This window comes from Eurypyga helias, unplaced genomic scaffold, assembly GCF_000690775.1.
Source record: "Eurypyga helias isolate BGI_N326 unplaced genomic scaffold, ASM69077v1 scaffold4916, whole genome shotgun sequence".
NCBI classification, from domain to species: domain Eukaryota; kingdom Metazoa; phylum Chordata; class Aves; order Eurypygiformes; family Eurypygidae; genus Eurypyga; species Eurypyga helias.
Window position 1 is genome coordinate 5,333 of NW_010255885.1, and position 27,532 is coordinate 32,864.

General features: G+C 43.9%; 1 protein-coding gene across 1 annotated transcript in view; it reads left to right on the plus strand.

Moving 5' to 3' along the window:
• Positions 1-27,532, plus strand: part of LOC104511009 (transcription initiation factor TFIID subunit 1-like) — a 32,805-nt gene that overhangs the window by 4,566 nt on the left and 707 nt on the right. Inside the window, exons 5-36 of the mRNA XM_010153451.1 lie at positions 1-83; positions 263-464; positions 1,561-1,677; positions 2,082-2,249; positions 3,841-3,968; positions 4,075-4,182; positions 5,000-5,173; positions 5,277-5,450; positions 5,535-5,639; positions 7,034-7,234; positions 8,259-8,400; positions 9,257-9,387; positions 9,850-9,930; positions 10,310-10,459; positions 11,366-11,485; positions 11,658-11,833; positions 12,511-12,752; positions 13,993-14,200; positions 14,451-14,616; positions 14,782-14,993; positions 15,362-15,470; positions 15,672-15,770; positions 16,733-16,910; positions 18,269-18,336; positions 18,726-18,848; positions 19,953-20,045; positions 20,122-20,206; positions 20,692-20,759; positions 20,841-20,957; positions 25,385-25,483; positions 25,750-25,900; positions 26,627-26,801. The exon at positions 1-83 is cut by the window's left edge and continues 139 nt beyond it. Of these exons, the coding sequence (XP_010151753.1) occupies positions 1-83; positions 263-464; positions 1,561-1,677; positions 2,082-2,249; positions 3,841-3,968; positions 4,075-4,182; positions 5,000-5,173; positions 5,277-5,450; positions 5,535-5,639; positions 7,034-7,234; positions 8,259-8,400; positions 9,257-9,387; positions 9,850-9,930; positions 10,310-10,459; positions 11,366-11,485; positions 11,658-11,833; positions 12,511-12,752; positions 13,993-14,200; positions 14,451-14,616; positions 14,782-14,993; positions 15,362-15,470; positions 15,672-15,770; positions 16,733-16,910; positions 18,269-18,336; positions 18,726-18,848; positions 19,953-20,045; positions 20,122-20,206; positions 20,692-20,759; positions 20,841-20,957; positions 25,385-25,483; positions 25,750-25,900; positions 26,627-26,801 (4,453 nt within the window). The remainder of the gene's footprint in view (positions 84-262; positions 465-1,560; positions 1,678-2,081; positions 2,250-3,840; positions 3,969-4,074; positions 4,183-4,999; positions 5,174-5,276; positions 5,451-5,534; positions 5,640-7,033; positions 7,235-8,258; positions 8,401-9,256; positions 9,388-9,849; positions 9,931-10,309; positions 10,460-11,365; positions 11,486-11,657; positions 11,834-12,510; positions 12,753-13,992; positions 14,201-14,450; positions 14,617-14,781; positions 14,994-15,361; positions 15,471-15,671; positions 15,771-16,732; positions 16,911-18,268; positions 18,337-18,725; positions 18,849-19,952; positions 20,046-20,121; positions 20,207-20,691; positions 20,760-20,840; positions 20,958-25,384; positions 25,484-25,749; positions 25,901-26,626; positions 26,802-27,532) is intronic.

Here is a 27,532-nt window from a genome sequence, read left to right on the forward strand (position 1 = left end):
AAGACGGCAGTGGATTCAATTACGGTTTCAAGCTGAAAGAGAAGAAGGAGGAGGAGGAGGTTAAAGTACGCGCAGGCGAGGGTGTGAGAGGGGAGCGGGGTGGGTGGAGGTGTGTGACATGGGGAGTTGCTGCACAGTGAGAGCTTGGTGATGAGCCAGTGGATGGTTGTGCACCATGCAATATGAAACTTTTAATTTCCATCCTTTACTGTGAAAGTATAACATCAATGCAGGTCTTCAAGCAACTGTTCTTTCCTTCCAGGGTGCAGGGTTGGTGGATGAGAAGGATGATCTGCTAGCTGATGAGCACTTCCTTATGGTGACACAGCTCCAATGGGAGGATGATGTTATCTGGAATGGAGAAGATGTCAAGCACAAAGGGACCAAGACACAGCGGGCGAGTTTGGCAGGCTGGCTGCCATCCAGCATGACTAGAAATGCCACTGCATACAATGCCCAGCAAGGTAATGGATGATTGTATCTGTAGCTGGGCTGACTCACTGCATCCTTTCGTCTCAAATGCAGAACATAATTCTTCCTGCCAGGAAGAATGTTTTTTGGCAAAATCACAGCTCCACTCAGAATTCTGAGACTCTTTCTTTCCAAAACCAGAGTTGGTCCCTTCTGTTAAAGAAAATATTAACTCCGGCTCTCTTCTCTGCATGCGGACTATCAGATGCTAGGTCCATCTACGTTAGTGTCAAGCAGTGCTACACTTAGGATGTCTGCTGTAGGCCACTGGAATTTTCTTTCTATGTTGTTTTTAATGGGAAGAACCATGTAAAAGTCTTCTGGGGTTTCTCCTGAGCTAATAGTGCTATTCTGTTACTTCTAGATAGGAAGTAATAATTTCTGCAAGCCCCAGACTTCTCTTAGACACAGATGCATTTTAAATTGCTTGTGCAGAACAATATTTATCATCTCTTTGTTATACCTTATCCTGCTTCTGCAAGGAAAGACTAATGGGAATGTCAGATCTTTATTGGCTACTAGTGTCAATCCTTTACTGTTCAGCTCTGAGCGCAAGACACTGAGGATCTGGGTGTGAGAATTGGAGATAGCTTTCACGACAGTTTGCAGCACAGTTATGCCGGCACTATCCAGGCCTGGGCTCGCTGCATGAGCCCCATCATGTTAAACAGTAACATGCCTTGGGAGAAGCTGCCTCCACAGACCAATTCCTTGAGGTGGTCTTGGCCATCCTTTTTTCTGTGACAGGAAGTTGCTGGGGGCCAGACCGACTGTTCTGTTAATGGCAACTGTCTGCTCAAGGCCTCTTGCTTTCATAGAGACCACGCAGAAATGCAGCATATGCAAAGCAAGACAACATAACTTTGAAGAGGCTGCAGACTCCAGCAGTAAGCTGTGGGTGAACGTGTTTTTGTAACTCCTACCCAAACTAGCGACACACGACACTCATTGTGAGATGAGCAGTAGGCCCATCCTGGTTCAGGCTGGAAATTGCTCTCCATGCAACCCCCAATTTCTAATTTAAGGTGATGCAATGCCCCCTAACCCTCCCACTCAACCTAACCTTACTTTTGTTTTCCTTTTCTCTAGGTTTGAACCGCAGTGGCTCTTTGCTCAATCCACCAATTCCACTAGCACAGAAACCAAATGTAGGAGGAGTCCTAGGGCTAGCAAAGGGCAAAGAAAAGCAGACACCTGAACAGCAAGGTAATGGGGATGTCAATCTTTGGCCTAGGAATAGGTGCATGTGATACACGTTTCTGTATAGATTTATGTCCTCTGTAACAGCAGGGGCCTTTTTTGGCAACAGAGCGTAGATAAAAGGCGTAATTGTTTGCTCTAAAACCTGTTAGAGGCCTTGTTTCATTCTTGGAGGTTCTCTGTGTTTCAGTAGAGCAAAACCTCTAAGCTTTGGTAAATCTCAGACTTGGGGCTCTGATTCCTTTTGCTTCCAAGATGAGTTTTCTTTTGCCTTTTAGGGGTCCTGCTTCAGAAAGCTCTGAAAGATGGGAAAAGTTGGGGGAGTAAGCTGGGGGGATGAGCTCTGAAAGGCTTTTCTGCCAAGGAAGTGTATAAAACTCCGTAAGGATTCTACCTTACAATCGTTGCAGTTTCCCTGGATGAAGACAAGCCCTGGTACTCCATTTTCCCAATTGATAACGAAGAGTTAGTATATGGCCGTTGGGAAGACAATATCATCTGGGATGATCAGGCAATGGACAACTACTTGGATCCCCCTGTCTTAACTCTTGATCCAAATGATGAAAACATAATTCTAGGTATGTTTATGGTATCCAGAAATTTGACTCAAATGGGAAAAGACAGGTAGAAATGGAAGCAAGAATTTAGTCACACTGTAGTGGAAATAAATGGTTTGGGGCAATACTTATGCCATTCTTTGTTCTGCCTTTTGAACTTAATTTGTAGGTGATCAAAGGCCTAAAAAGATGGAGGCAGCGCTAATAACGCTAATGGTGTGGTATATACTTTCAGCTCCCAAGTAAAAGCAGCACCTTAGTTTACTGGAAAGTAAAAATGAATGCCCCACAACTTAAATTTAACATAATTAATCTGACTTTTGGTGTGTTTTAGAAGCAACCATCTTGGTTTTACTTGCATGCATGTCGGTTTGAAGGGGCAAGGTAGAGAAATAAACCACAAACTAGTCCATGCTCTTCTCAGCATGGCTTGTGTTCAAAGCCTGAAGAAGCAGGTTCCTTAAGGCTCTTTCAGGCCACAGTAACAGCACATGGGAGCAATCACTTTGCATGGTACCTGTCAGCATGTTTATTGCCGCTACAAACTTACTCCGTATTCTTGGAGTTGGATTTGAATTGACTCCCTGCTTACATTGCTGCAGCCTGGAGAGATTTTGGTGTCACCGCTAAAATCACCACTTTGTCTTAGATCTGTGTGTTGGCAGTCTTCAAGCAGCCTTATGTAATTTAAGATAGGCATATTTTGCTACATTTTTTTAATGGCCAGGATTGCGATTCCTTCCTCAAGAAAGTGGGTCAGTTCTAAGAATTTCCATATGCATTGATTGGTATGTTTTAGTATTAGCCAGCAACCTTGAAAATCACTCTTAATTTGGGCTTGTTTAAAGACAGACTCACAGTATTTTCTTTCCAAGTCTGAAATATACCACAAAACTGCAGATGTTTGTATAAATAGTGACAAAAGGGAATCCCTTCCTATTTTATTTAGAGTGACATGAGATCTGTGCATGAAGTTGATCTAGCATTTACCAAGCCCATGTCACTAGGCCCTAGTTCTCATGTGGAAATTCTACTTGGAGGATCCATGCTTCACAAATTGATGACTTCTAAAATTCATATTACTTTCCTGGAATTTTTCAGGAATCCCTTTTGGGTTCAGGTCCGTATTATCTTTGGATTCAGACTCGCTTTCAGTTCGTATACATGTGGGAAAGAAAAAGACTGTTAATACATGTTGTTGGGAAGCAGTATTGGCACTCCTGTCGCCTTGACTCTCAGCTCTGTAGAACAGCTTTAGCAGAACAGACGCTATTTCTTGTACTTTCACTGATTAGATGATTAGTAAATTGTGTGTGAGCAGTGGATACCCCAAGCAACCCCCACAGTCACCCTTCTCTCCCTCAAATCTACTCACTGCTGAAGAAGCTAAGGTAGGGATTTAAGGATGGAGCTTTTCTGTGTTTGTTGAGCTTCTTTCATATTAACCTGCGTGGAGGGAAAGGGAGAGGAGTGTAGGAGGAGGGCAGTTGCCCCAGAAACAGAAGAAAAAGGCTAAAGTGCCTGGACTAAGCTGCAGCTCAATAGGAGGTTGTGGTGCTGCGAGGGGAGCCCTAGGACAAGGGCCCTACAGTGTGATTGCTTTTGTTTTTAGAAATTCCTGATGAAAAGGAAGAAATGACTCTGAACTCTCCATCCAAGGAGAACAAGAAAGAATCTTCTCTAAAGAAGAGTCGAATCCTCTTGGGAAAAACAGGTGTTATCAAGGAAGAACCACAGCAGGTCAGCATAAGCTTTAGCACCTTGCAGGTTGGGAATGGCTTGGAAGGAGTGATTATTTTTTTTTGCCCACACCTGACACCTCTCTCTCTGTTTAAACTTGAATTAGAACATGTCTCAGCCAGAGGTGAAGGATCCTTGGAACCTCTCCAATGATGAGTTTTACTACCCCAAACAGCAGGGACTTCGAGGAACCTTTGGAGGCAACATCATTCAGGTAGTCACAGTTGTGTTGGCAGTACAGTGATAGAGTGTCTTGGCAGGAGGTTTCTAGCTGAGAGTATGAGTTGGGATTTGTAGGAAAACAGGATTTAGATTACAGCAGGCCAGTTAAGTGTTCACGAGAGAGATTTTTATTGTTGTTTAATTAAAATGGTTAGAAAGGAGTTTGGACTGACTTTTCCTGCTTGCTCCATCAAACTGAGGTTTAGGTGCTGGATCGTGCTGTGCCATGCTTGCCGTGCTCTTGTTTGGTGTCTCTTTCTGAAGCAGCATTGTGGGGGGCAGAGGAAGTGGTGCTGATAGTCTAGAGGTGAGGCTGTACTTGTGGGACTAGTATGTGTTTCAGTCTGCATATTCTGAAAGTAGATCATGATGAATCTGAACTACTGCTCACGTAGCCCTGGGTGAAGAGGTGATGGCTTTTTCCTCCTTCACTGTGTTATTCAGTGATCTCTTCTAAACATCATCTGATTCCAGCTTCTTCTGTAATGGGAAAAATGTATGCAATTCCAAATGCTCTTCTCTCCCGCTGATAGGGATAATGGCTTTGCATGCTTCTGGTTAATAAAATCCTCTCACTGGGTACCATTTGAAATAGTAAAGTTGTCTCTGTACAGAAAGGAGAGATCTATATATGGACCTGAGCACTTTTAGAAGGCAACATGTATGATAACACGGGAATTTCAATGCACTAGTATTGCAGCTAGAAGGCCTGAAAGTATTACTAGGTTCTGTTACACGAGAGTTAGCAGGATAATCCTGGTTTTGAGATGATACGCGCCATTCTGACACACGTTTTGTTCCTGTGTTAGCACTCTATCCCGGCGGTGGAACTTCGCCAGCCATTCTTCCCCACCCATATGGGTCCTATGAAGCTCCGACAATTTCATCGGCCTCCCCTGAAGAAATACTCCTTCGGTGCCTTGTCCCAGCCAGGGCCCCATGCTGTGCAACCTCTGCTGAAGCACATAAAGAAGAAAGCCAAGGTGCAGTTATTTTTCATTGTAGCTGATGTCTGCTGTGGCTCCACGTGCACAGCAGATCTGTTTCATGTCCTGTTTTCCTAACGCTCTCTTTTCCCTGGCACAGATGAGAGAGCAGGAGCGTCAGGCTTCTGGCGGGGGTGAAATGTTCTTCATGCGCACACCGCAGGACCTAACTGGCAAGGACGGAGATCTCATTCTGGCTGAATACAGTGAGGAAAATGCCCCTTTGATGATGCAGGTTGGCATGGCAACAAAGATTAAAAATTACTACAAAAGGGTGAGTATGCAGGTCTTGCTGTTGGATGGTGATTTACATCTGCCTCTCGCTGAGTGCTGACTGCACCTTCGTGGCGTGTTCCAGAAACCGGGCAAAGATCCAGGAGCACCAGACTGTAAATACGGCGAGACTGTTTACTGTCACACTTCTCCGTTCCTGGGTTCTCTGCATCCAGGCCAGTTACTGCAGGTGAGAAAAGCAAGCGTAAGACGACAGAAAAGGTGGACGTGGAGTAATATGCAGAATGTTTTATGCCCCATTTATTGAATCACGGATAATGCTCAACTTCCCAAAAACCAGATTCAGTTTCATTTCCAGTTTAAGTCTCTTGGTTTACTGGCAATAATTCAGTTCTTAGCTTTTTTTTTAAAATATCTCTCTGTTGTATGTTTTTAAAAATTGTAGGAATGATAGGAATTGCAGGAAGTGAATCTTTGCTGCTTTGCTTTGTAACGGCATTAGAAATACTGTTAGAGCGGACTGAGTGAAAAGCCAAAGCAGTTTGAATGTTGGGGAGCTCAGTAAATAGATGTTGGAAGGGACAGAAAACATGGATGCATCATCGTGCAGGATGCGTGAGCAAAACCTTACATGTATGTTCTGAGAATTGCACTGCTGTTGTCTGCTGAGCGCCAGTTACTAGTCAGGTTTGTAGACTCTGCTTTTATGAGCCTTTCTCTGTTGTTGAAATACACACAGTTGAGACAGGGGAGTTAAGAGTGTTGCAAGAGCCACCTGGTTACAAAATCCATGATAAATGTGAAAATAAATCGATCTCAGTTAATGCTAGCTGCTCTTGCTGCAGCAATAACTCTGTTCGTGCTGTACCACAGGAAAAAAGGTGAAGGTTGATATTAGAGATTGATCACAGAACTGACAGTGCTAATTGTTCAGGCCTAAGAGGACTTCATGGGTAAAACAGGACGTCTGTTTTACCTGAAGCCTGAAGTGAAGACGGGGCTGTCCCAGGGAAAGCTTTGCCATGTGGATGAGGACAGTGTGGGAGATTAGCAGTGGGCAAGGCTTCTGGAAGCCCTACAGGTGGAGAAAGCCCTTTGTAGAAGAGCGTGGTCTTTCCAGTTCCACTCTCTCTGGTCCCTCCTTGGTGCTACTTCAAACTTTCTCACCTTTAAATGCTGAACCCTGCTGCTCTCTGCTTTCCTGGTCAGGGTCTTACGGTCTCCTTTCCTGAGCAAAGCCTTCAGTTCTTGCTTCTGTTGCCTTCTCCCATTCCCAGACTGTGCGTGTGCCCTGGGCTGGTTTCCGTGGTTATAGCGGTCCTCTGCATCTGTGTTCTTTCTACCCCTTTTTAAAGTATCTCCATAAAGGTCACTCTAAAGAGCCCTTCAGACTCGTTCTGCGTTTGGTCTAGGTTTTCTTACACCTTTTGGGCTTCATCCTTGGTTATTCTCTGCGTAAGCAAGGGATGTTCTGACTGCACATCTAAAATCATTGTGATAGAAATCATTGTGTACCATTGGAGTGGCTGGCTTGTGGGTTGTTTTTCTTAAGATCTTTTTGGGTATTAGATTGTTGCAGAAATTTTGATCAAAACCTGACTTTCAATTTGTTTCTCTTAATAGGCATTTGAAAACAACCTTTTCCGGGCCCCGATCTATTTACATAAGATGCCTGAAACAGATTTCCTGATTATCCGGACACGACAAGGCTATTATATTCGAGAATTAGTGGATATTTTTGTGGTTGGTCAGGAGTGCCCACTGTATGAAGTACCTGGTCCCAACTCTAAACGAGCCAACACCCATATCAGAGATTTTCTGCAGGTGGGTTGTAAGACATAGTCTGGGGATCTGCGGAGGCTCTGGAGAAAGCCTGTGACATAGGTGCAGGCCTTATGTGGACAGCCTTAACGTCATAGAATGGTTTGGGTTGGAAGGGACCTTAAAGACCATCCGGTTCCAACCCCTCTGCCATGGGCAGGGACACCTTCCACTAGACCAGGTTGCTTAAAGCCTCATCCAGCCTGGCCTTGATTTGAGAAGCTCATTGCCCTGCTGTGGCTTCCTTTTTTTATGTTTTGCTTTGGGTTCTTTTTCTTGTGAGGTTGGGGGCGCTAGAAGAGTTGGATGTCAGCAACACAGACCAGTTTGGTTGTCATTTAACCAGTGATTTATAGCATCCTGCCTCTGTTCACTTGCGTCCTGTCTGCTGTTTTATGATAAAGGCTTTTTATTAGCCAAAGTAAAAGGTTAGATGATTTTATAAAAGTGTGGGAAACTGAAGAAATTAGAATGAACTTTGAAGCTGTTCTATTGCATAAAATGACAGTTACGTGGGTTTTACTAAGAGGCAATTAAAGGATCTTACTGCAGTCCTATTACACAGCACAGAATTAGAGTTGCCTCATAGGTCTCTGATTTCTTACATCCGGAGGCAGTTGAGCTTCGGGACTGTCAGTGACTTTTGAATATTGCCATATTTAGATTTTGGAGAAAATTTCTGGTAATTTACTGTCAGTTTAAACCAAAATTATAACTCAAGATGTCTTTGCAGAGCGGGAAAATCCCTGCTGTTCCCAGAGTTCAAGTTTCTGTACCAAAGCATGAACGTTTCTAATGTGTTAATACAGAATTTCAAGAAAAATAATTTTTTCACATCTCATCCTCAAAAATACCTGAACCTGAAGCAGACACATGGCTTGGAAAACTGTACTAAGTAGATTTGTAAGAAACCACGGGGTTTAAGTAGGAAGTCTGAAGTAGTCACTACCAAGAGCGTTGTCTGTACTGTCTGTCTAGGTGGGTTGTGTTCTTTCTTTGGACGTCACAAATGAGTCTTGTTTTGTAGGTATTTATTTATCGCCTTTTCTGGAAAAGCAGAGACCGTCCTCGGAGGATTCGCATGGAGGATATCAAGAAGGCCTTCCCCTCGCACTCGGAGAGCAGCATCCGAAAGCGGCTAAAGCTCTGTGCTGATTTCAAACGCACAGGTATTGAAGGGTTTTATGTGGCAGTCAGCCATTCCTTGCTGCTTTTGGAATTTCAAACAGAGCAGGAGGCGGCAACGTCTCTTCCTGATAAACCATTTTTGAAAACATCTATTTGAAGAACTACAATATAATCCAATTTTTGTAAATGTGCGCTTTCTTTTGACACAAGTGTGCTAGATGGTGAGAAATGACTGCAGTGTGGGCATTGTTTTAATAACCCTTTGGGCAATGGTTCACTTGGGAAGTAACGAGGTACAGTTCCCTTCCCTTTGTGTATGTTTTGCGAGCAAGTACGTGCCAGTAGAAGTTTTTGTCTCCTCTTTGTGAGTCTAATAGTGCTCTGAGAGCCTGAGTTCTGATTTTTGCAGATGCTTGGGAAGTAACGAGGTACGGTTCCCTTCCCTTTGTGTTTTGTGAGCAAGTACGTGCCAGTAGAAGTTTGTCTCCTCTTTGTGAGTCTAATAGTGCTCTGAGAGCCTGAGTTCTGATTTTTGCAGATGCAAAATGATAATCAAGTGGTAATACAAAGCTGTTTTAGGCTAGACACAGGGAAAAGTAGTTGGAGCCAAAGAAGTGAATTGTGGATTAAATGCTTTTGGAATCTAGTTTATACACTGAATGAACATGAATGTTTGAGAGTTTGCTGATATAACAGGCGCTGAGTTAGGGCATGTTGGTGCAAATGCAGCACAAACCAACCTATTGCTTTCAGTGATCTTAGTGTTAGGGATTTGTCATACTTGTTCCTTTGGCCAGCATCGCAGCAGGGTACCAAATCTTGAAATACAGTTAGCATTATGATGGCATCCAGCATCTGTGGAGAAACTGCTCAGTGTTTGATCTGTGTACTTTTCAGGGATGGACTCAAATTGGTGGGTTTTAAAGCCAGATTTCAGGTTGCCAACAGAGGAGGAGATCAGAGCAATGGTATCCCCCGAACAGTGCTGTGCTTACTACAGCATGATTGCGGCCGAGCAGCGACTGAAGGTAAGCGCTCCTGGTAAGGCAAGTTACCAACGGGTAGTTTTGTGAAGGCTGAGGCTAGGTAACACCTTCTGCCTAAAGCTGATTTTGCTATACAGTAGGCAGGTTAGGCCCCTGGCTGCTGGGCAGCTTGCATAAACAGGGAAGGTAGCAAAGGGAAGGTATGAGAAAGGGCTTTTGTTGATACCTGGAGCTCTGCAGCAGAAAGTAACCACTATATGCCTGTGAGAGAGACTGGTGGGGATTATTTTGAAGTCAAGTGCAGTGTTTAGTTAGGGGGTTTGTGAAAATACTGGGCAATGAGCAATACTGTGGGTCACAGAGAATCTTGCAGACAACTGTCTGGAAGTGTGCTTGTTGAGCGTGACAAGTCTCCGCAGCAGATTCATTACACACTTCTAGTTCTCTCTCCAGTAACCTTTTAAAGATTTTAGGTTCTCATTTTTTCCTAATATTTTTCTGCAGGATGCAGGTTATGGTGAGAAATCCTTCTTTGCGCCAGAAGAGGAGAATGAAGAGGATTTCCAAATGAAGATCGATGATGAGGTACTGTCAGGGCGATGCGTGAGCATGTGTGCCAGTCTGCATGGCAGGAGGGAAACGAGCTCGTTAAATATAAAGGATATAGGATTCAGTAGATGGGATGTTCTTGTGAGACTTTCCTGGGAACTCTGCTGCCAAGCTTATACCTGTATTTGGGTTCCTTCTTGCCAGTTCCTTTCTGAACTAGGCCTTTTGCCTTGAGTGCCTTTTGTTACCTAGCTCTTTGGTTCTTCAGGGAGCTTTTATCATGGCAACTGAAGGTGGAATTCACCCTCATGTCAATTGAAAAGTTATCAGTATGATTAGAAGAATCAGAAATAAAAAGCCTGGCATTCTCGATGGGAGCAGGATTGTGAGGGCGTGTTTCTCTTCTTGCTGGCAGGTGCGCACAGCTCCGTGGAACACCACCCGAGCCTTCATTGCTGCTATGAAGGGCAAGTGCCTCCTAGAAGTGACTGGTGTGGCAGATCCAACCGGTTGTGGTGAAGGATTTTCTTACGTGAAGATTCCAAACAAACCAACTCAGCAGAAGGTATAGTTCCCAAGGTTGTGTAGAACAAGGAGCAGTAACTGGAAAGTCATGTGGGATGTATGAGTAAATATAGAATCCTAGAATCGTTTAGGTTGGAAAAGACCTTTAAGATCATCAAGTCCAACCATTAATCCAACACTGCTCATGCCACCACTAAACCATGTCCCTGACCACCTCATCCACATGACTCTTAAATCCCTCCAGGGACGGTGACTCCCCCACCTCCCTGGGCAGCCCCTTCCAATGTCTGACAGACCTTTCTGTGAAGGAGTTTTCCCTGATATCCCATCTAAACCTCCCCTGGCACAACTTGAGATTTTTTCCCCTGTCCTGTCACTTGGGAGAGGAGACCAACCCTCCCTCTCTGCACCCTGCTAACAGGCAGTTGTAGGGAGTGATAAGGTCTCCCTGAGCCTCCTCTTCTCCAGGCTGAACACCCCCAGCTCCCTCAGCCACTCCTCACAGGACTTGTGCTCCAGACCCTTCCCCAGCTCCCTTCCCTCCCCTGGACACACTCCTGCACCACAATGTCTGTCTTGCAATGGAGAACTGAAATCTGAACCCAGGATTCATGGTGTGGCCTCAGCAGTGCCCAGTACGCTCCCGCACCGCAATGTCTGTCTTGCAATGGAGAACCGAAATCTGAACAGGATTCATGGTGTGGCCTCACCAGTGCCCAGTACAGGGGGACAATCCTCACCCTGGTCCTGCTGGTCACACTGTTCCTGATACAGGCCAGGATGCCATTGGCCTTCTTGGCCACCTGGGCACACGCTGGCTGATACTCAGCTCATACGCAGCCAGCTGTCAACCCTACAGAGCGTCACAAAGAGAAAATATCAGAAGATGAGCCTAGGAAAGACATTAATGTGATGACATTAACAGGCTGCATTTTCCTCTGAACAGGATGATAAAGAACCTCAGCCCGTGAAGAAGACGGTGACTGGGACAGATGCTGATCTGCGCCGACTTTCTCTGAAAAATGCCAAACAGCTTCTGCGTAAATTTGGAGTGCCTGAAGAGGAGGTGAGCACGAACATGGAGCAGGTTACAGAGTTTGCTGATGGATTCAGCAGCAGATGGTGGAAGGGACTTCCCGGTTTCTGCTCTGACCTTGTGTGGAAAGGAGTTGAAATCCAGTCAGCTACCCCAGTTGTACGTCTCTAAAGCCATTTCTAGTCTGTCTTCCTCTTTCCAGATTAAGAAGCTGTCACGGTGGGAAGTAATCGATGTTGTACGTACGATGTCTACAGAGCAGGCTCGCTCAGGGGAAGGTCCTATGAGCAAATTTGCACGTGGGTCTCGGTTTTCTGTAGCAGAACATCAGGAGAGATACAAAGAGGAGTGTCAGCGCATCTTTGATTTACAAAATAAGTAAGTTCTTATCTGACGTTTACAGCCTTGAACTCCACCCTGTCCCCACCCTACAAGTCCAAAACTGAGCGCTCCTGGGGCTCGCTGATACGTGGTGGTATAGATGTTCATTCAGCTGGTTGGGCCTACAAAATACAGCACTGAGGAAGGGGGCTTTGGCTGTTGACAGGAACTTACGGCTTAGCCGTAGCGTCTTGCTGTCGTAGACCTTTTGGGAAGGTAGAAATAGTTGCACAGTCTGGCACGTATCATGGCATGAGGTGTTCAGTGTTCAAAGTTCACCACTGTATTTCCTTCCCATCTTGTTTTTGTTTTGATAACAGCCTTTTTCTGTCTCTCTTGGGTAGCACCTGCCAACTCTGTGTCCTGTTCTTTAGAACTGCCAGAAGAATTAAGGCATTATTCCTTGTTCTGGCCCAAGACCTAGGGGTGGGAAGGGAATACAGTACGGTTGATGATGAAGAGATCAATTATTGGAGAAAATTGGCTTGGAACAATTGATCTTTTGGACATGGGGATTCCCTGAAAAGGGAACATATTATGCCTATTCTTGTATTAATGATTTGCAACATTAATCTTCAAACCTTTGTGTCATTTTTACCTTTGTATTTCTGGGAAGGCAGAAGGCTGATTTATTTAGGAAGGGGGACTGACTTTCAAGGTACCTCCTGTTTCAGGGTTCTGGAATCCACTGAGATACTGTCAACAGACACAGATAGCAGCTCAGCTGAAGACAGCGACTTCGAAGAGATGGGAAAGAACATTGAGAATATGTTACAGAACAAGAAAACTAGTTCTCAGCTCTCTCGGGAGAGAGAAGAGCAGGAACGAAAGGAATTGCAAAGGATGCTTCTGGGAGAAGACAGTGGCAATGACAAAGAGAGGGGCAAAAAGGACAGGAGAGACAAAAAGGGGCCGTGTAAGTAACTGCAGCTGCCAGAATGTGCCTGGGCAGGGATGCAGAACGTTGTGTCAGGCTGCGAAGCGTGCGGATCTGGCCTCTCAGAGGAGAGTGTGGATTCCTTACAGGCAGAGTGCACAGATGTGCTTATCTGGGGCTTCTTCCTTCTCCTGAGCAGCTGCTGGCTGAAAATACATTTAAGTGTTTTCTTTGCCCCGCTTTGCTTACTTTGAACTATAAACTTACTCTGGTGTTTCTGTAGATATTCGCTGCTGCGTGCTGCTTAAGTTTCTGGGTTTTTTAGGGAGGGAGAGGTGAGGTGGGTGCTGGTTTTGAGTAGTTTTCTCTGCATGTGTTCATAGATAGTACCTGCCACCAGCTTATGGTACTCTCATTGGATCTTGTGTGTCAACACAGCTGTGTTTGTGGAACAGACAGGCCCTGTGTGCAGGCTGATAGCAGTGCCTGTTATACTGTGTGCTGCGTCTGGGAGGTGATTGGGCAGCTGCCAGATTTGGATCTCCTGGAGACGTGTTTATTCTGAGTGCATTCCGACAGAACTTGACACGTCCCTACGTGGCAGGTGAAAGTGTTTGACTGTGACTGAATGTCCGTCTGTCTGACGGTGCCCGTGACCACTGTTCCCTGTTGCATGCGTATGAGCAAAATTGAGCTCTGCTGCATCTGGGTCAACATTCTTGTTCCTGTTGGGAATAAATTACTAATTAAATTTAGTAAGGGGTACGTGGAAGATTTGCTGATGATTGTTGCCTTATAAAAAGATACCCAGTGTGATTTTGAACAAAACCTCTCAACCAAAATTATGGATGGTGCTGGAAAGATTCAGGGATCACATGACTCAAGGCTGGCTCACTAGCTGGTGAACTGGATAACTGTGAACCTTCGGTTTCTGGCAGATCTCCACACCTGGGATCGAACCCACTGTAGCTACAAGCCATCCGCGGGGCTGCGTTGCAGTTGCCGTGCAGGTTGTGCTTAGGCACCCGCAGGTCTTGGCTAACAGTAGCTGTTCCTTCTGGCGTTGTAGCCCAAGTGGTTAAGTCAGGAGCGTACCTTTGTTCCAGGTTGATATATGTCACAATAAGAGAACGTGAACAAACAAGGGAAATACTGTTGCTTAGGTTTTCCTGAATTTGTGTCTTGGAAGTTTTTAACCCAAAACTTATTGGCTGTATTTGAACAGTGATGTTTCTACAGTGTGAAAGAAATTAAATGAACCATTCTCTTCTATCTTAAGCTTCAGGAGCCTCGGCAAACTCTCACAAAGACGATGACACTGCCTCTGTAACCAGCCTGAATTCCTCTGCCACTGGCCGCCGCCTCAAAATCTATCGCACGTTCAGAGATGAGGATGGGAAGGAGTACGTGAGGTGTGAGACGGTTCGGAAGCCCGCTGTTATTGATGCCTACTGCCGAATACGGACTACCAAGGACGAAGAGTTCATGTAAGACCTATAGGATTTTACTTTTTAATTTTGCCTGTAGGCTGTTTCATTATCCTGGCAGTGTGAAGAAAAGTAGAATTGAGTGTAGAAGCCAGGCACTGTGATTGCGAAGAGAGAGAGATTTCATGGCTGTCCATTTGGAGGGTATTACGAATTTTGCGCAGTGATTGACCTGGCAGAAGATTACCTGGTAAATTAGCAACTCAGATGAAGAACCTGTGTGGTTTGGTTTGGTTTTGTTTTCCCCCAGACGGAAGTTTGCTCTATTTGATGAACAGCATCGTGAGGAAATGCGGAAGGAGCGGCGCAGGATCCAGGAACAATTACGGCGGTTAAAACGGAACCAAGAAAAAGAGAAACTCAAGGGCCCTCCAGAAAAGAAGCCCAAGAAAATGAAAGAGCGTCCGGACTTGAAAGTAAGCATATCCATACACAAAGCGTGCTAACAGGTCTTGGGTACTGGAGAATTTTTCTGTTCTAGCGATGCGCTGAAGTTCTGACTAAGGGTTTTTAATACTACTTTGCCTCTAAACTCGGAGCCTGTGTATGAATTCTGACCTGTCATCTTTCTATTTTTGCAGCTAAAATGTGGAGCATGTGGTGCAATTGGCCATATGAGGACTAATAAGTTCTGCCCTCTTTACTACCAAACGAACGCCCCGCCTTCTAATCCTGTTGCAATGACAGAGGAGCAGGAGGAAGAGCTGGAAAAAACAGTAATTCACAATGATAATGAAGAACTCATCAAAGTAGAAGGAACAAAAATTGTCCTGGGAAAACAACTGATTGAGAGGTAAGGGAGGAAGCAGAGAGACCGGTGGGCAGGAAGAAAGAACTATTTAGAGCTTAGTGCAGAACACTCATATGTGTATTAGCCACAGGAATGAAGTGACAGGGCTTTACATAGCCTATTACTACAGTATTTCGATTGCATACTTGGTATTCTGTCAGGGGGGACCACAACCAGTACAGGGGGACAAATGGCCTTGGTGTATTAGTCACAGGACTGAAGTGACAGGGCTTTACATAGTCTATTACCACAGTATTTCGATTGCATGCTTGGTATTATCGCAGGGAGGACCACAGCCAGTACAGGGGGACAAATGGCCTTGATTCACAAGAGAGCTAGAGACAGTATTATGCTTTTTTGTTTCCACCTAGTGCCGATGAGGTTCGCAGGAAATCCCTGGTCCTGAAGTTTCCTAAACAGCAGCTTCCTCCAAAGAAGAAGCGTCGAGTAGGGACAACAGTGCACTGTGATTATCTGAATGTGAGTGAAGGGGTTACTGAGCTGCTTGCAGCGTCTCTGTTTCTGTCTGTACCAACTGGCCAGTGTCTTTACTGCTCCTGTGCATCCTCCACGTGCCACACAGACACCTGCCCAGTAACGAACTAAATTGCCCAAGATTTCTGTGGGTAAATATTTTGCATCTTGGAACCGCCTTAATTTTTCTGACTCTCATTTCTTTAGCGTCCTCATAAATCCATCCACCGACGGCGAACAGATCCCATGGTGACGCTGTCGTCCATCCTGGAGGGCATCATCAACGACATAAGGGATCTTCCGAATGTAAGTTTAAGCTAGGAGACCAAAAACCTGTGTCTTGAGCAATGCAGTTGAAGTAGGTTGTGTGTTGTAGATGTCAAAATTAGACTGGGCTTTTCTCGGACGAGGCCTGTGCCACCGCTCTCGCCGTTGCCCTGCGCACAGTTGGTGTGTGTTATTTCTTATTGCAGGGTTGAAGTAGGTTATGTGTTGTAGATGTGAAAATTAGACCGGGCTTTTCTCGGACGAGGGGTGTGCCACCGCTCTAGCCGTCGCCCTGCGCACAATTGGTGTGTGTTATTTCTTATTGCAGCTCAGAATCTTTTTGAGGTGAAAACATCCATATTAGAAAATAACGTTGAATAGCTCTGTATGGATACATACTTAAAGCCTTGGATGTGTTGGTTTTTTTGGGGGTTTTTTGGGGTTTTTTTTTGGGTTTTTTTTTTCAAAAAAAAACCCAGAAAAAGATGCATAATACTCGAGGTAGCAATGTGGAATAGTTATATGTGTGTGGCACGGGAGAAAATTGTGTATTTCATTGTTTCTGACCAGATTTTACCAGAAAGTGGCAAAGTCAAAGGATGAAATTTGAGTTGAAATGACAATTTGAAGTTATTACTTGACTTTTGCCAACCAAAAATACCACCTGAGAATTCTCTGTGAGGTTTTTCTTCTTACAGTGGTATTAAGGCACAGTTTGTAGAAGTAGGCGGTAGCCTCCGTGGGGCTGAGTTTACCGTGTTTTTCCCTGGGGCAGTTAAGGAAGAGATTTTTCTTCTTATAGTGGTATTAAAGCACAGTTTGTAGAAGAAAGTGGTAGCCTCCGTGGGGCTGAGCTTACTGTGTTTTTCCCTGGGGCAGTTAAGGAACTGATTGTGCAAAGGTTTTCTGTGTTAGTGTTTATTCAACTGTGGAGGCCGAACAACTGTTAGCTGTGCTAGTACTGTGTTAATAAGGCTGCTTTTCCTTCTTTTCCTTCTCAGACGTACCCCTTTCATACACCCGTAAATCCAAAAGTTGTCAAAGATTATTACAAGATTATTACTCGGCCCATGGATTTACAGACCCTGCGTGAAAATGTTCGCAAGCGGCAGTACCCGTCCCGAGAAGAGTTCAGAGAACATCTGGAACTGATTGTTAAGAACAGTGCGACGTACAATGGTAGGCTACTAACGAACATACAACAGTGTTTCTGCTAATACCCTGTGAATGTATGAGGTGGAGATCTTTTAGAAATGATGAAAGCAACAGAAAAGCAGAATAAATTCGCTGTCAGATGACAACAATAAACATGTTTTTCCAGATATACCTGAAAGAGTATATTAATGAGCTAATTTATAAATAAGGAAGAGGTGGACCCAGCATTTAGCGATAACTGAACGATGACTGCGATGGAGTAACTGAAGTTCAGTGGTGGAGCTGTCAATGCCTGGAGACACCGGTGCAGGCGTTAAGGCAGACTGAAGCAAAGTCCTGCATTTCCCCTTCGTGTGGGATGAAGCTAAGCAAAATGTTGTGTTCCGTAGACTACGAGTGTCCTTCCTTTTTGCTTTCAGCCATGGATTGGTGGGGAGATACTTGTGAAATTATTTTCTGAAGGTTATGCTTTAGTGAATGAATCTTTCACTACAAATACCAGCAGCTCTCACCTTCTGAAGCTGTCGCCGTGGAGCATGCAGCTTTGAGTTTACTGTAGTGATTTTGCATATTTTGGTTCTTAGTTGCAATAAGTTTTTCCCCATTTGAAAAGGTCAGAAAGCTGGTATATTAAAAGTGTAGGTTCTGCAGTGGACCATGCATCTGCCGGGGAAAAGTGCTGATTCACTGAGCAACCATGGATCAGCTGTATTCTGACCACTGATAGAAAGGTCTTTGTCCAAAACCTATTCATTTGACAGATAAAAAAACCCTTCCAGCTGCATTGAGTCTTTCTGGGCCATGCAGCATTTGGGGTGACACTGACAGCACTGTTTTTGTGCCTTTACTGCTTCCTTTCTTATTTTGACAGCTAGGTCCCTGTTTTATCCTAATAAATTGGATTTTTTTTTTCCTCATATTTTTGTTGCAAATACTTGTTTCCGTGCCTGAGGAATTGTGAAATTATTTAAAGCTGTGGTTTTCTGAATATTTAAGTGTCCATCATGTCTTCCTTACTGCGTCACTGACTGGATTTAGTGAAGGAACCTAAAATTTCATGGCTTATACTCAGAAAGTTTGGCAAAGGTGGAGGGCTTGGAGGCCAGGCTTCTGCAGGCCCCGCTGCTTTCCCAAAGGGTTTCCAGTCTTTACCAGAATGTGTACCAAGAGTGTGAATATTTGCTACAAATAACCTTTTCTCATATAAAATCCCTACTAAACTTCAGTAATTGTGTGTGTTGAAAATATACTTGAGGATATCCTCCCAACCGTGCTAGAAATATAGTCAGTGATGCTGTAGGAGTAGATTAATTCATATCGTGACATAATTGGCCTTTTTAATCAGGCTGGAGTGTCTGACTGTACTTGCTGTGTGTTTGCAGGGCCAAAGCACTCACTGACCCAGATATCTCAGTCCATGCTGGACCTGTGTGATGAAAAGCTGAAAGAGGCAAGTCCTGTGAATGGGTTTTGATCGGAGTGGAGTGGGAGGGGGATGGTAAGGGGTGGTTGAGGAGTTTGAGATAGAGGAAATGAGCAGGCAAAACACAAGGCCTTAAGGAGAGTAGAAAACTAAGGGAACTCCTCCCCCCACTCCTGGGTGTATTTGAATTTTTACAATTTTAAGCAGTTTACATTGGAGTCTTCCTCAAAAAACAGGTGCTCATTTGTTACTCTAGTTTCTTTATCTCATATGAAGGCTTCTGTCTAGGCTGTTATCCCCTAATTTACGATGGTCTTCGTCAAATGGTGAACGGGAGTCTCTTTGGGACGGAGTGTCCTGATATTAACAGTTCTTAATCAAAGGTCAGACACTGATGTTCCTTGCTTTTATTGCAGAAGGAAGATAAACTGGCTCGATTAGAAAAAGCAATTAATCCCCTCCTGGATGATGATGATCAAGTGGCCTTTTCCTTCATTTTGGATAACATTGTCACTCAAAAGATGATGGCAGTTCCAGATGTACGTAGCTTGTGTAGGTTGCCTGTGTGTGACGTGCAAAACGTGCTGATTGCAGTCCTGTGACTGCACTAATGCCATGGTGGCTGGTGCACGGAAAAAGCCAAGCAAAGGCTGCTCTGCCAGGGAGCTGGCCTGTGGTTTTCTGACTGGTACAGATGCACCTGTGCTCACCCCCTTCACTGCAGCAAAGGTCCAGAAGTCAAGGCTGGCTTCCTGGTTATTTTTTCTTGCTGCTTCCACTCCTGGATCGTACCTATGTCAGCCTCCCAGTAGTGTGAAGTCACTGTTCTTTCATTAAGCATGGTCGTTACAAAACATCATTTCTCCTGCTGCTTAGAGCACTTGCTGTGGTAGATTTCGATGCACGCAGCAAAGGTACAGTTTTTGGGTGCCAACGAAACACGAGCTGATTTCTAATTGATTGGGTTTACCCGATGTTGTACTAGCTCGTTAATATTAAAAGAACCAACAACCAACCAACCTTAAGCTTATCAAATAAAACCACACAGATAAGGACTTCAGTGTCAGTATGATGCGTGTTGTGCCTGAATGGAGTAAGGAACGAGGGTCTGTAGTGGTTAGACTGAATGAGAGAGGGCTTAATGCCTGCCCTCTTTACAACTTTGTTGGTTCCATTCTCTTTTGTCACCAAGTTCTCATTTCTGGTGTTTAAAAACAGATTTTACAGTTTTTCTATGCTGTCACACCATGTTAAATTGGCATATACGTAGCCCCCGTGGTGAGATCAGACCTAGGTTATATCTGTTTATTGTACAAGCGACGACTGTACTTGCTGGACACCGCAGTTACGCTGTGGGGCAAGCAGTGCTGTTAAACAGGAAAGTCCTTTGTGTGATGAGTAGTTTGTGTTACATATTCCTACTGTCAAACAACCATCAACAGGCCTAGTAAAAAATCCAGCTGGGAGATCTTTTTTCTGCGTCCCTCCTGAAGCAAAATGATTGGATTCAAGATGCCTTAAATACTCCCGATACATTTTGAGTGTTAATCAGTTCTGGAAACTTGCTTTATGAAATATGTAGCTCAAGCTGTACAAACATCTGCACAGGAGCTTTCTAAACTTGTCCGTTTTCTTTCCTTCAGTCTTGGCCATTTCATCATCCAGTTAACAAAAAGTTTGTTCCTGATTATTACAAGGTGATTGCTAATCCAATGGATCTGGAGACTATCCGCAAGGTGAGTAGCTTGAACTGAGGGAGCTGCTTGACAGGTGTTTAGACTTGATTACTTACTGGTTGACCATCTCTTCCAGAATATCTCCAAACACAAGTACCAGAACAGAGAGACTTTCTTGGATGATGTTAACCTCATCCTTGCCAACAGCATTAAGTACAATGGTAGGTGGTGGCACTAAGGCTTCGGCTGCCTTCTGTACGTAGGTGGGCACCTGTTCTGTAGTGCTGTCAAAGCCTGAAGCTGTGAATCCTGAGCTTGATGGTGGCTTTCCTTTCCTGCTGATGATGTTTTCACTGTCACGTGGTGGTTTATTTACTGTCTTGTGCAGAATGTGGCAGTTGGATTTGGGGAGGATTTTCTACTTGTTCAGTACTCGTCTCTTCTTCGGTGATTTGTTTCGGGGAATTTTCCTGACACTTAAGGGGTACAACTCTCCTGTCTCCTAAATCATGTTTTTAATGCTGAGACAAACTGGTTGGTCTTTGTTAGCTGAATTTGAACCCTGATTTATATTTCTCCTTAGATCAGAAGGTGGTGGGATTTAGGGACCTCTGTCATCAGAGCTGTGTAACCGAAAGCAGTCTGTCTCAGCAGCTGGAACTGAGCAAATGTCAGAATCTGTAAAGAGATTTGTTTCTTATTACAGGGCCAGACAGTCAGTACACAAAAACAGCCCAGGAGATTGTAAACATCTGTTACCAGACTTTAGCTGAGGTATGTGGACAACTCTACTGTGATATTTATGTGTGTTTGAATTTTCTGTTCTGCAATCTTAGCAAGCTTCTCTGTTCTTAGTATGATGAGCACCTGACTCAGCTGGAGAGAGACATCTCTACTGCTAAGGAAGCAGCACTGGAGGAGGCAGATCTGGAAAGTCTTGATCCCATGACCCCTGGTCCCTACACTCCACAGGCAAGTGACCGAGCAAAATTTTCACTTCCTTGTTTTTAGTTTCAATCTCCTGGGCATTTGATCTAGACGTGCTTCTTAGTTTATTGCTCTCAGTCTGTCTGCAGTTTGTCTTTCGGTAGAGCATCATGTTGGATGGTGTGCTAACTTCTTCCCAGAGAGGGTGGTGAGGCACTGGAACAGGTTGCCCAGAGAAGCTGTCGATGCCCCATCCCTGGAAGTGTCCAAGGCCAGGCTGGATGAGGCTTTGAGCAACCTGGTCTAGTGGAAGGTGTCCCTGCCCATGGCAGGGGGTTGGAACTAGATGGTTTTTAAAGTCCCTTCCAACCCAAACCGTTCTGTGATTCTAACAGCTATTTTTTAAGGATAAATGCAAGAAGGGGTTATGGTGCTTCAGAGAGAGAGATACCTAAGACAGAGAAGGTAATTTCCCAAGTAACCAGCAGAAGTGGTCTCAAGATGAGCTGTGTGCAGGCAGATACAACTGAGTGTTGGGTGAAAATGCAATGACTCTGCAAGTGTAGTAGCTAGAAACCCTCAGAAGACAAGCAGGGAAAAGGTAAGGAGAACGTGAAGGAAAGCCGTCAGTACGGTAGTGCTGAGAGGCCAGAGAGCTGTTGGGTGGGGGTGGTGGTAAGAGGCTTATTGCTGTGAGCCTACTGTGGTCAGCAGCGTATGACTCCTGCATTCTTTGGTGGGATGCTTCACGTTGCTTTATTTTGGTTCTAATGGAAGTAACATCTTTTACTCTCCATTACTATTTTCTAGCAGAGAGTTGCATGTGTCAGTTATTCTGTAGGTATTACAGACCAAGTTGGAAGCATAATTTATACTGGACATGGTATGACAGACTGCTTTTTTCAGTCTTTACAGTTTGGCAAAGTTTTATAAGCTATTTAGACTTTTTTTTTTTTTTTAAATGATGCTTCATGGCATGTTTCATTCTTCTTAAAAACATCAATAACAAACTTTCACCAGGAATGACAGGTTCATTCCTGATAAATAACATTGCCTTTGGAATTTGCCCAATAAATTAGGTAATGATTCAGGGAATGTCATTCTCATGTCCAAGATGTGCCTTTTGTTCGTTTGGAAAAACTGTTGAAGTTCATATGCCTGGGAAAAGATCTCTCTCTAATAACTGAATTATAAAAATTCAAATGTATATCCAGTGTAGGAAGACAGAGCAAAGCTTTCTTTGCAGTTGCTCATCCCAATCATAGACCAATAATTTTCTAGTCTGTGCAAGTCTGGTGTGATTTTGTCTGGAAAGTTGCATTTAATTTTAGTAAAGTCAAAGCAGAAAAGAAGAGCTTGGAAGTTCGGGAAGAATTTAAGATCTTATAAAGGTTATTTTTAAGAGAAAAACGAGTTAAAAATTTGTTAAGGCAGTAAGTATACAAAGATTGTATGGCTGGAGCCAGGATAGCAGGCTACAAACAATTTTGGGGCAATATTTAACCCCCTCCACAACAAAAAAGAACAAACCCACAATGTAGCATTTTAGGAAGCTAGAAAGAACTTGCTAGGAATGATGATGGAATTCAGTGAGGTGGGAATACTGAAACTGAGTATCACAGAAAAAGAACTTCCTATCAATAGGAAGTATTGGGCTGCAAGGAGTCTTTGGAGATTAGTTGTTGAAACTATCTATTGACACATTTTAAGGAATATTAGGTGGAATCAAAGGTGATCCCAGTGTCTCTGAGAATAAGGGACAAAAACATCATTCTTCTCTCTACCTGATGGTTTCGTTCCCAAGAGCAGTATTACCTGTTCCGATCTTCTTCCAAGTTGGTGATCAGGGGAGAGGAAAAGAGGCCTGAGCAGTGAACCGCCTGTCTGCTCCTCCTCTGTGCTTGCTGAAGGAGAGGCCTTCCTGAGCTGCTCCCCTGAACTTGTCATCTGAAGGCCACCCTTTCCCTCTGCTTCATGGCTGGAGGTAGACTCCTGCTTCCCACACTCCCAAACTTGTCACCGATGGCAGGTCTAGTGATGGTTGCTTGGCTTTAGTTCCCGTTATTTCAAATGCAGTTGTGATGACTAATGTTTATCTCCCCATATGCGTCTTCAGGAGTTGGACTCCAGAATATAAAAAGCAAATACATCAGTAGAGAGCTGTCTGTGGTTTACATGTCTGTTTAAATTCTTAGGAAGCCTGTTTTACCTAATTTCAACAGTATTGCTGCTGCTCTTAACACTTTCAGGGCTGTCATGATACATAAACTGTGTATTAAAGGGCATTTAATCCAAATCCTAATCTGTAGTTCCCCATTAACTCTTCAGAGGTCAAATGGCATGCAAGCTGCAGGTTGGCTTTCAGCACTTTATCCAAACCCTCTTTTTTTTCTTGTTTTTGTCAGCATTAGGGACTCTTGAGACAGTGATTTACATAGCAAAGCTTCAACTTTCAATCAGTTCTATTTCATATGTGATACTTTTTCTGGTTCTGATAGCAGCAGTTGTGGTTGCAACACCATTTCCGTTGTAGGAATGGAAACTAAAAGGGCCATGCCGAGTCAAACCAAAAGTTGATGTAATTGAGTATTCTGTCTCTGGCAGGGACCAGGAGTAAGTGGTTGCAAACATACCCTGAAGCCTCTCTGCTTCTGCCAATTGCCTGTTCAGGCACCTTAAACTCGTGTTGTATCTGGGCCATTGTGTTTATGAGCTGCAGAAAGGTCTATTTTCTATAAATCTACCTAATCCTTTTGGAATCCCTTTACAATTTTGGCCTCTGTAGGATTGCACTGCATAGAACTGACTTCTGTTTTAAAATCTGCTATTTTGCAAACTTCATACCTGAGGTTACGAGCCATTGCATTTTACCATATTTGTTCTTTAAGAATAAACAGCTTACTTCAGTTAAACAGCGTTTAATGAATATAAACACCACACCAAAATAATGCATTTTGCATTTAGTTCTGAAATCCCAGTCTTGCCTCTCAAGATACTGTTCCAGTCGCAGTTCAGTGCTGGAGAATGTTTCCTATTTCCACGTATACCTTAGCCACCTGATTTGTATGATACCAACACTTCCCTCAGTATGTCACATATCGCTTCAGTCGCTGCAGGTGAGAGCAGTTTGTCTGCTCTGGACACTCCCATCCCTACCCTAGAGAAGCAAGGAACAGAACTCAGGTCAGAATCCTCCATTTTTTCATGTGGCTGGAGAGTTGGGTTGTATAAGCAAATTGCTGGAAGAAGGCGACTACTTTGTAGGAAACAGGACAAAAATCAGTAGGTTTCCCAAGCAAAGAAGGGAATCCATTTCCAACATTATGCAATTGCCTTCATTTTGATTGCTCTGAGGGAGAAGGAAAAGTTTAAAGACTGCTGGGAATTGAGACACTGCAAAACAAAGAATAGAGAGACTGAAGCTGCAAAAGAATCTGCTTCAAAGGCCAGATACTTGTTTGCTTCACTACTTCTGGGAGTAGAAACCTAGTGACTCATGCTACAGAGGGCTAATGTGCAATCCAGTGTTGGCTCTGAAGAGGGAAACAGTGAAGTAGATTCTACAGATTTGGAAGTTGATAATTAAATTATTGCAGTTGCATCCAGTGTTGATGAGAAGCTGTACAAACACCTAGGAAGAGATGGTTGCCACCGTAGACATCTTACAGTTGTAAAATAAAAAAGCAGACTGGTTAAAGGTATTAAATCATTGTAAAGGAACTTGTTACAGTAACCACTACTTTTTCTCAGTCTTTATTCTGTATTCAACAAAAAAGAATTGTTGGAGGAGAGGGAATAGCAGAAGGAGATGCAGTAATGACCATGAAAATAAATTACCAGGAGGGGGAAGAAGGTGAGGAGGGCCCTGAGGCTGAAGGTGGTACCAGAAGGATTAGTGAGAGCTATTCTGAGAAATCCAGACAAACAGAGATTGAATATGAATAGTTCCCTCTAGTGTTGTGGCTGCCTGTAGCTTTGAGAATGCTTTCTGGATTTGGAAGTTTTCTGTAAACTTTCAGTTTATAGTCTCTGGGATGGAATCTGTATGTCCTTTTCTACCTTGGACTCATGGTGACTGAATGAAGAATGGGAGAGAAGGACAGAAGATTTGTTGGAAACTGATGTCTGCCTTAAAAATATTTGGTGAAAACAAGTGCTTTTTAAGACCTGGTGGTATTTTCCAGAAATAGTTAGGTAGGTGAACAAAGAACTCTGGTGCTGTAAGGCTGGAGATTCCCTGTTCAAGGATGAGTGTGTCAGGATAAAAGTATTTGGAGACTGTGTGCTCTTTGATCTTGGAGTAAAGAGAGAAAGAATCCTTGCTCTGAGATCAATACATATACATTTTAACTTTTGTCTTTCCCCCCTGTACTCCTGCACCCATCGCTGTGGTCCAGATGTTAGTCTTACCCTTTGGTTTACGTCCAGTAGTGCCTTCCTCAACGGAACCGCTGTTTGTGTTCCCCATTCAGATGCGCCAGGGGCGAGGTAGGCTGGGCGAGGAAGACTCTGACGTAGATATTGAAGGGTTTGATGAGGACGATGATGGGAAGCCTAAGACTCCAGCCCCAGTGAGTATATTTACAGATATCCCAGCCGCAGCCTACGTGTTGACTTGCGTACTTGCGGGAGAAGTCTCCGTAGTACAAGGGTTGTCTGCTGCGCTTGCCACCCTGACAGACAGTCTTCATCGTGGTAGCTGGGCTCTTAAATGTAGTTTTAAATGTTAGCATTATGGAATGAGTGAATGCTTCCGAATGAACGGTGTGATTAAAACCAAGCATACCCTGGAAATGGCAGCCGTGGTTTATCGCTATCCCTGTTCTGTGTGACCTAGGAGGTTGAAGATGCAGATGGTGACCTTGCTGATGAAGAAGAAGGATCAGCCCAGCAGCCCCAGGCCAGCGTCCTCTATGAAGATTTGCTCATGTCAGATGGAGAGGATGATGATGATGGGAGTGATGAAGAGGGAGATAATCCTTTCTCATGTAGGTGTCCCTTTTCCAAAGGTTGGATAGGAGCTGGTTGTTCACCAGCCCAGCTGATCTCATGTTTCCATCACAAAAACCTGCAGCGTAATTGGGAAATGTAGGCCGGGTGGTCTGGTAGTCAAAAAGGAAGAGAGACCAAAGGGCAAGGTGAGAAAATTGGATGGATGAGTAAATGGAACTGAAACCAGAGTGGACAGGAGTGCTGTAAGGATGGACACAAAGGAAAGCAGAGTTAAGACAAGATCTGGCAGATTATACTTCATAAAGTGAAACTGCAAATGGTTCTGAAAAGACCGGGACTGTGATTTGGTGTGCAGAGCCAGGAAGGGGCCCTTTACTAAAAACCCAACATTTATTGTGTTGGTTCTTCAAATTGTTTCCCTGTTTTACCAAAATACTTGCTATGCCAAAAATCTTATCATGGTATTTCGTGATGGCTTCTGAAAATTACTAAGGGGGAAGAAAGAGGAATTAATTCAGAGTAGACAAACAGATCAGGCCTTTTCGCCTGATGGTGGTAATGAGATTGCTTTGGAATAACACCAGAACTGGGTACCCAGTAAGTGGTACCACCTCCCAGACGCCCTTTGTGCTACCTTGTGGAGACACGACTTTGTAGACATTCCGTACAGTCAGTAATCCAGCCTTGAAACAGAGAGGGTGGGCGTGGAATGGACAAAACAAACCTCCTGATTTGTGACCGGGTGTTGGTGTATGACACAGCTATCCAGCTGAGCGAGAGCGGCAGCGACTCCGATGTGGAGCCCAACGCGGTGAGACCTAAACAGCCTCACGTTCTTCAAGAGAACACACGAATGGGCATGGACAACGAAGAGAGCATGATGTCCTACGGAGATGGTGGGGAGACATCTCATGTTATGGAGGACAGCAATATCAGGTAATTAGAGCTGAGAACCTTGTTAAAATCTTCGAAACAAAATCCCTTCTCTTAAAGATTTCTGAAGTGTTTATCATAAAAAGCTGAAGAACATCTCTTTTTTTTTTTCTTTTAAGTTATTTTGTCACTGTCTTTAGTGTTAAAGCCATAATTACAAGAATTGCAATTTTACTTCTCAACAGAAATTAGGGTTTGCTGTTAGATTTTTCACCAATAAAAATGTTAGATTTAAAAAAAATGTTCGTCCCTGTAAGTTAGTTAATTTCCTGTACATAGGGGTTTTTGAAGGCAGGGCAAGTAAAGGATTTTATAGGTTGTCGTGGAAACTACAAGATGCCTTTGAAATTAAAAGATGATTTAGCTGATTAATTTCATGTTTTTTGTTTTTCTTTTTTTTCTTCTAAGAATAAGCATTTCCTTACTTGAAACTGCTTAGCTAAAGTCCAGAAGAATAGGAAAATGCATATTCTTTATTTTGGAAGGAGTTCCATTATTAGAAAATGACAAGTACAGCAATCTCAGCTGTATTGTTCTGCATTCACGTGTGAGATACTGACCTACTCTTCCTTCTCTGGACGTTCTGTAGAGTATTAGCATTAGATTCTCCGTTCTCTTTCTACGTGTGCAGTTCAGTCCCTTGAATGCTATTGTTGATATTTATCTAATAAATTATTGTACAGGTTGCTATGCCGGGTCAGGCAAACGGTTGGTCCAACCCAGAACCTTGACAA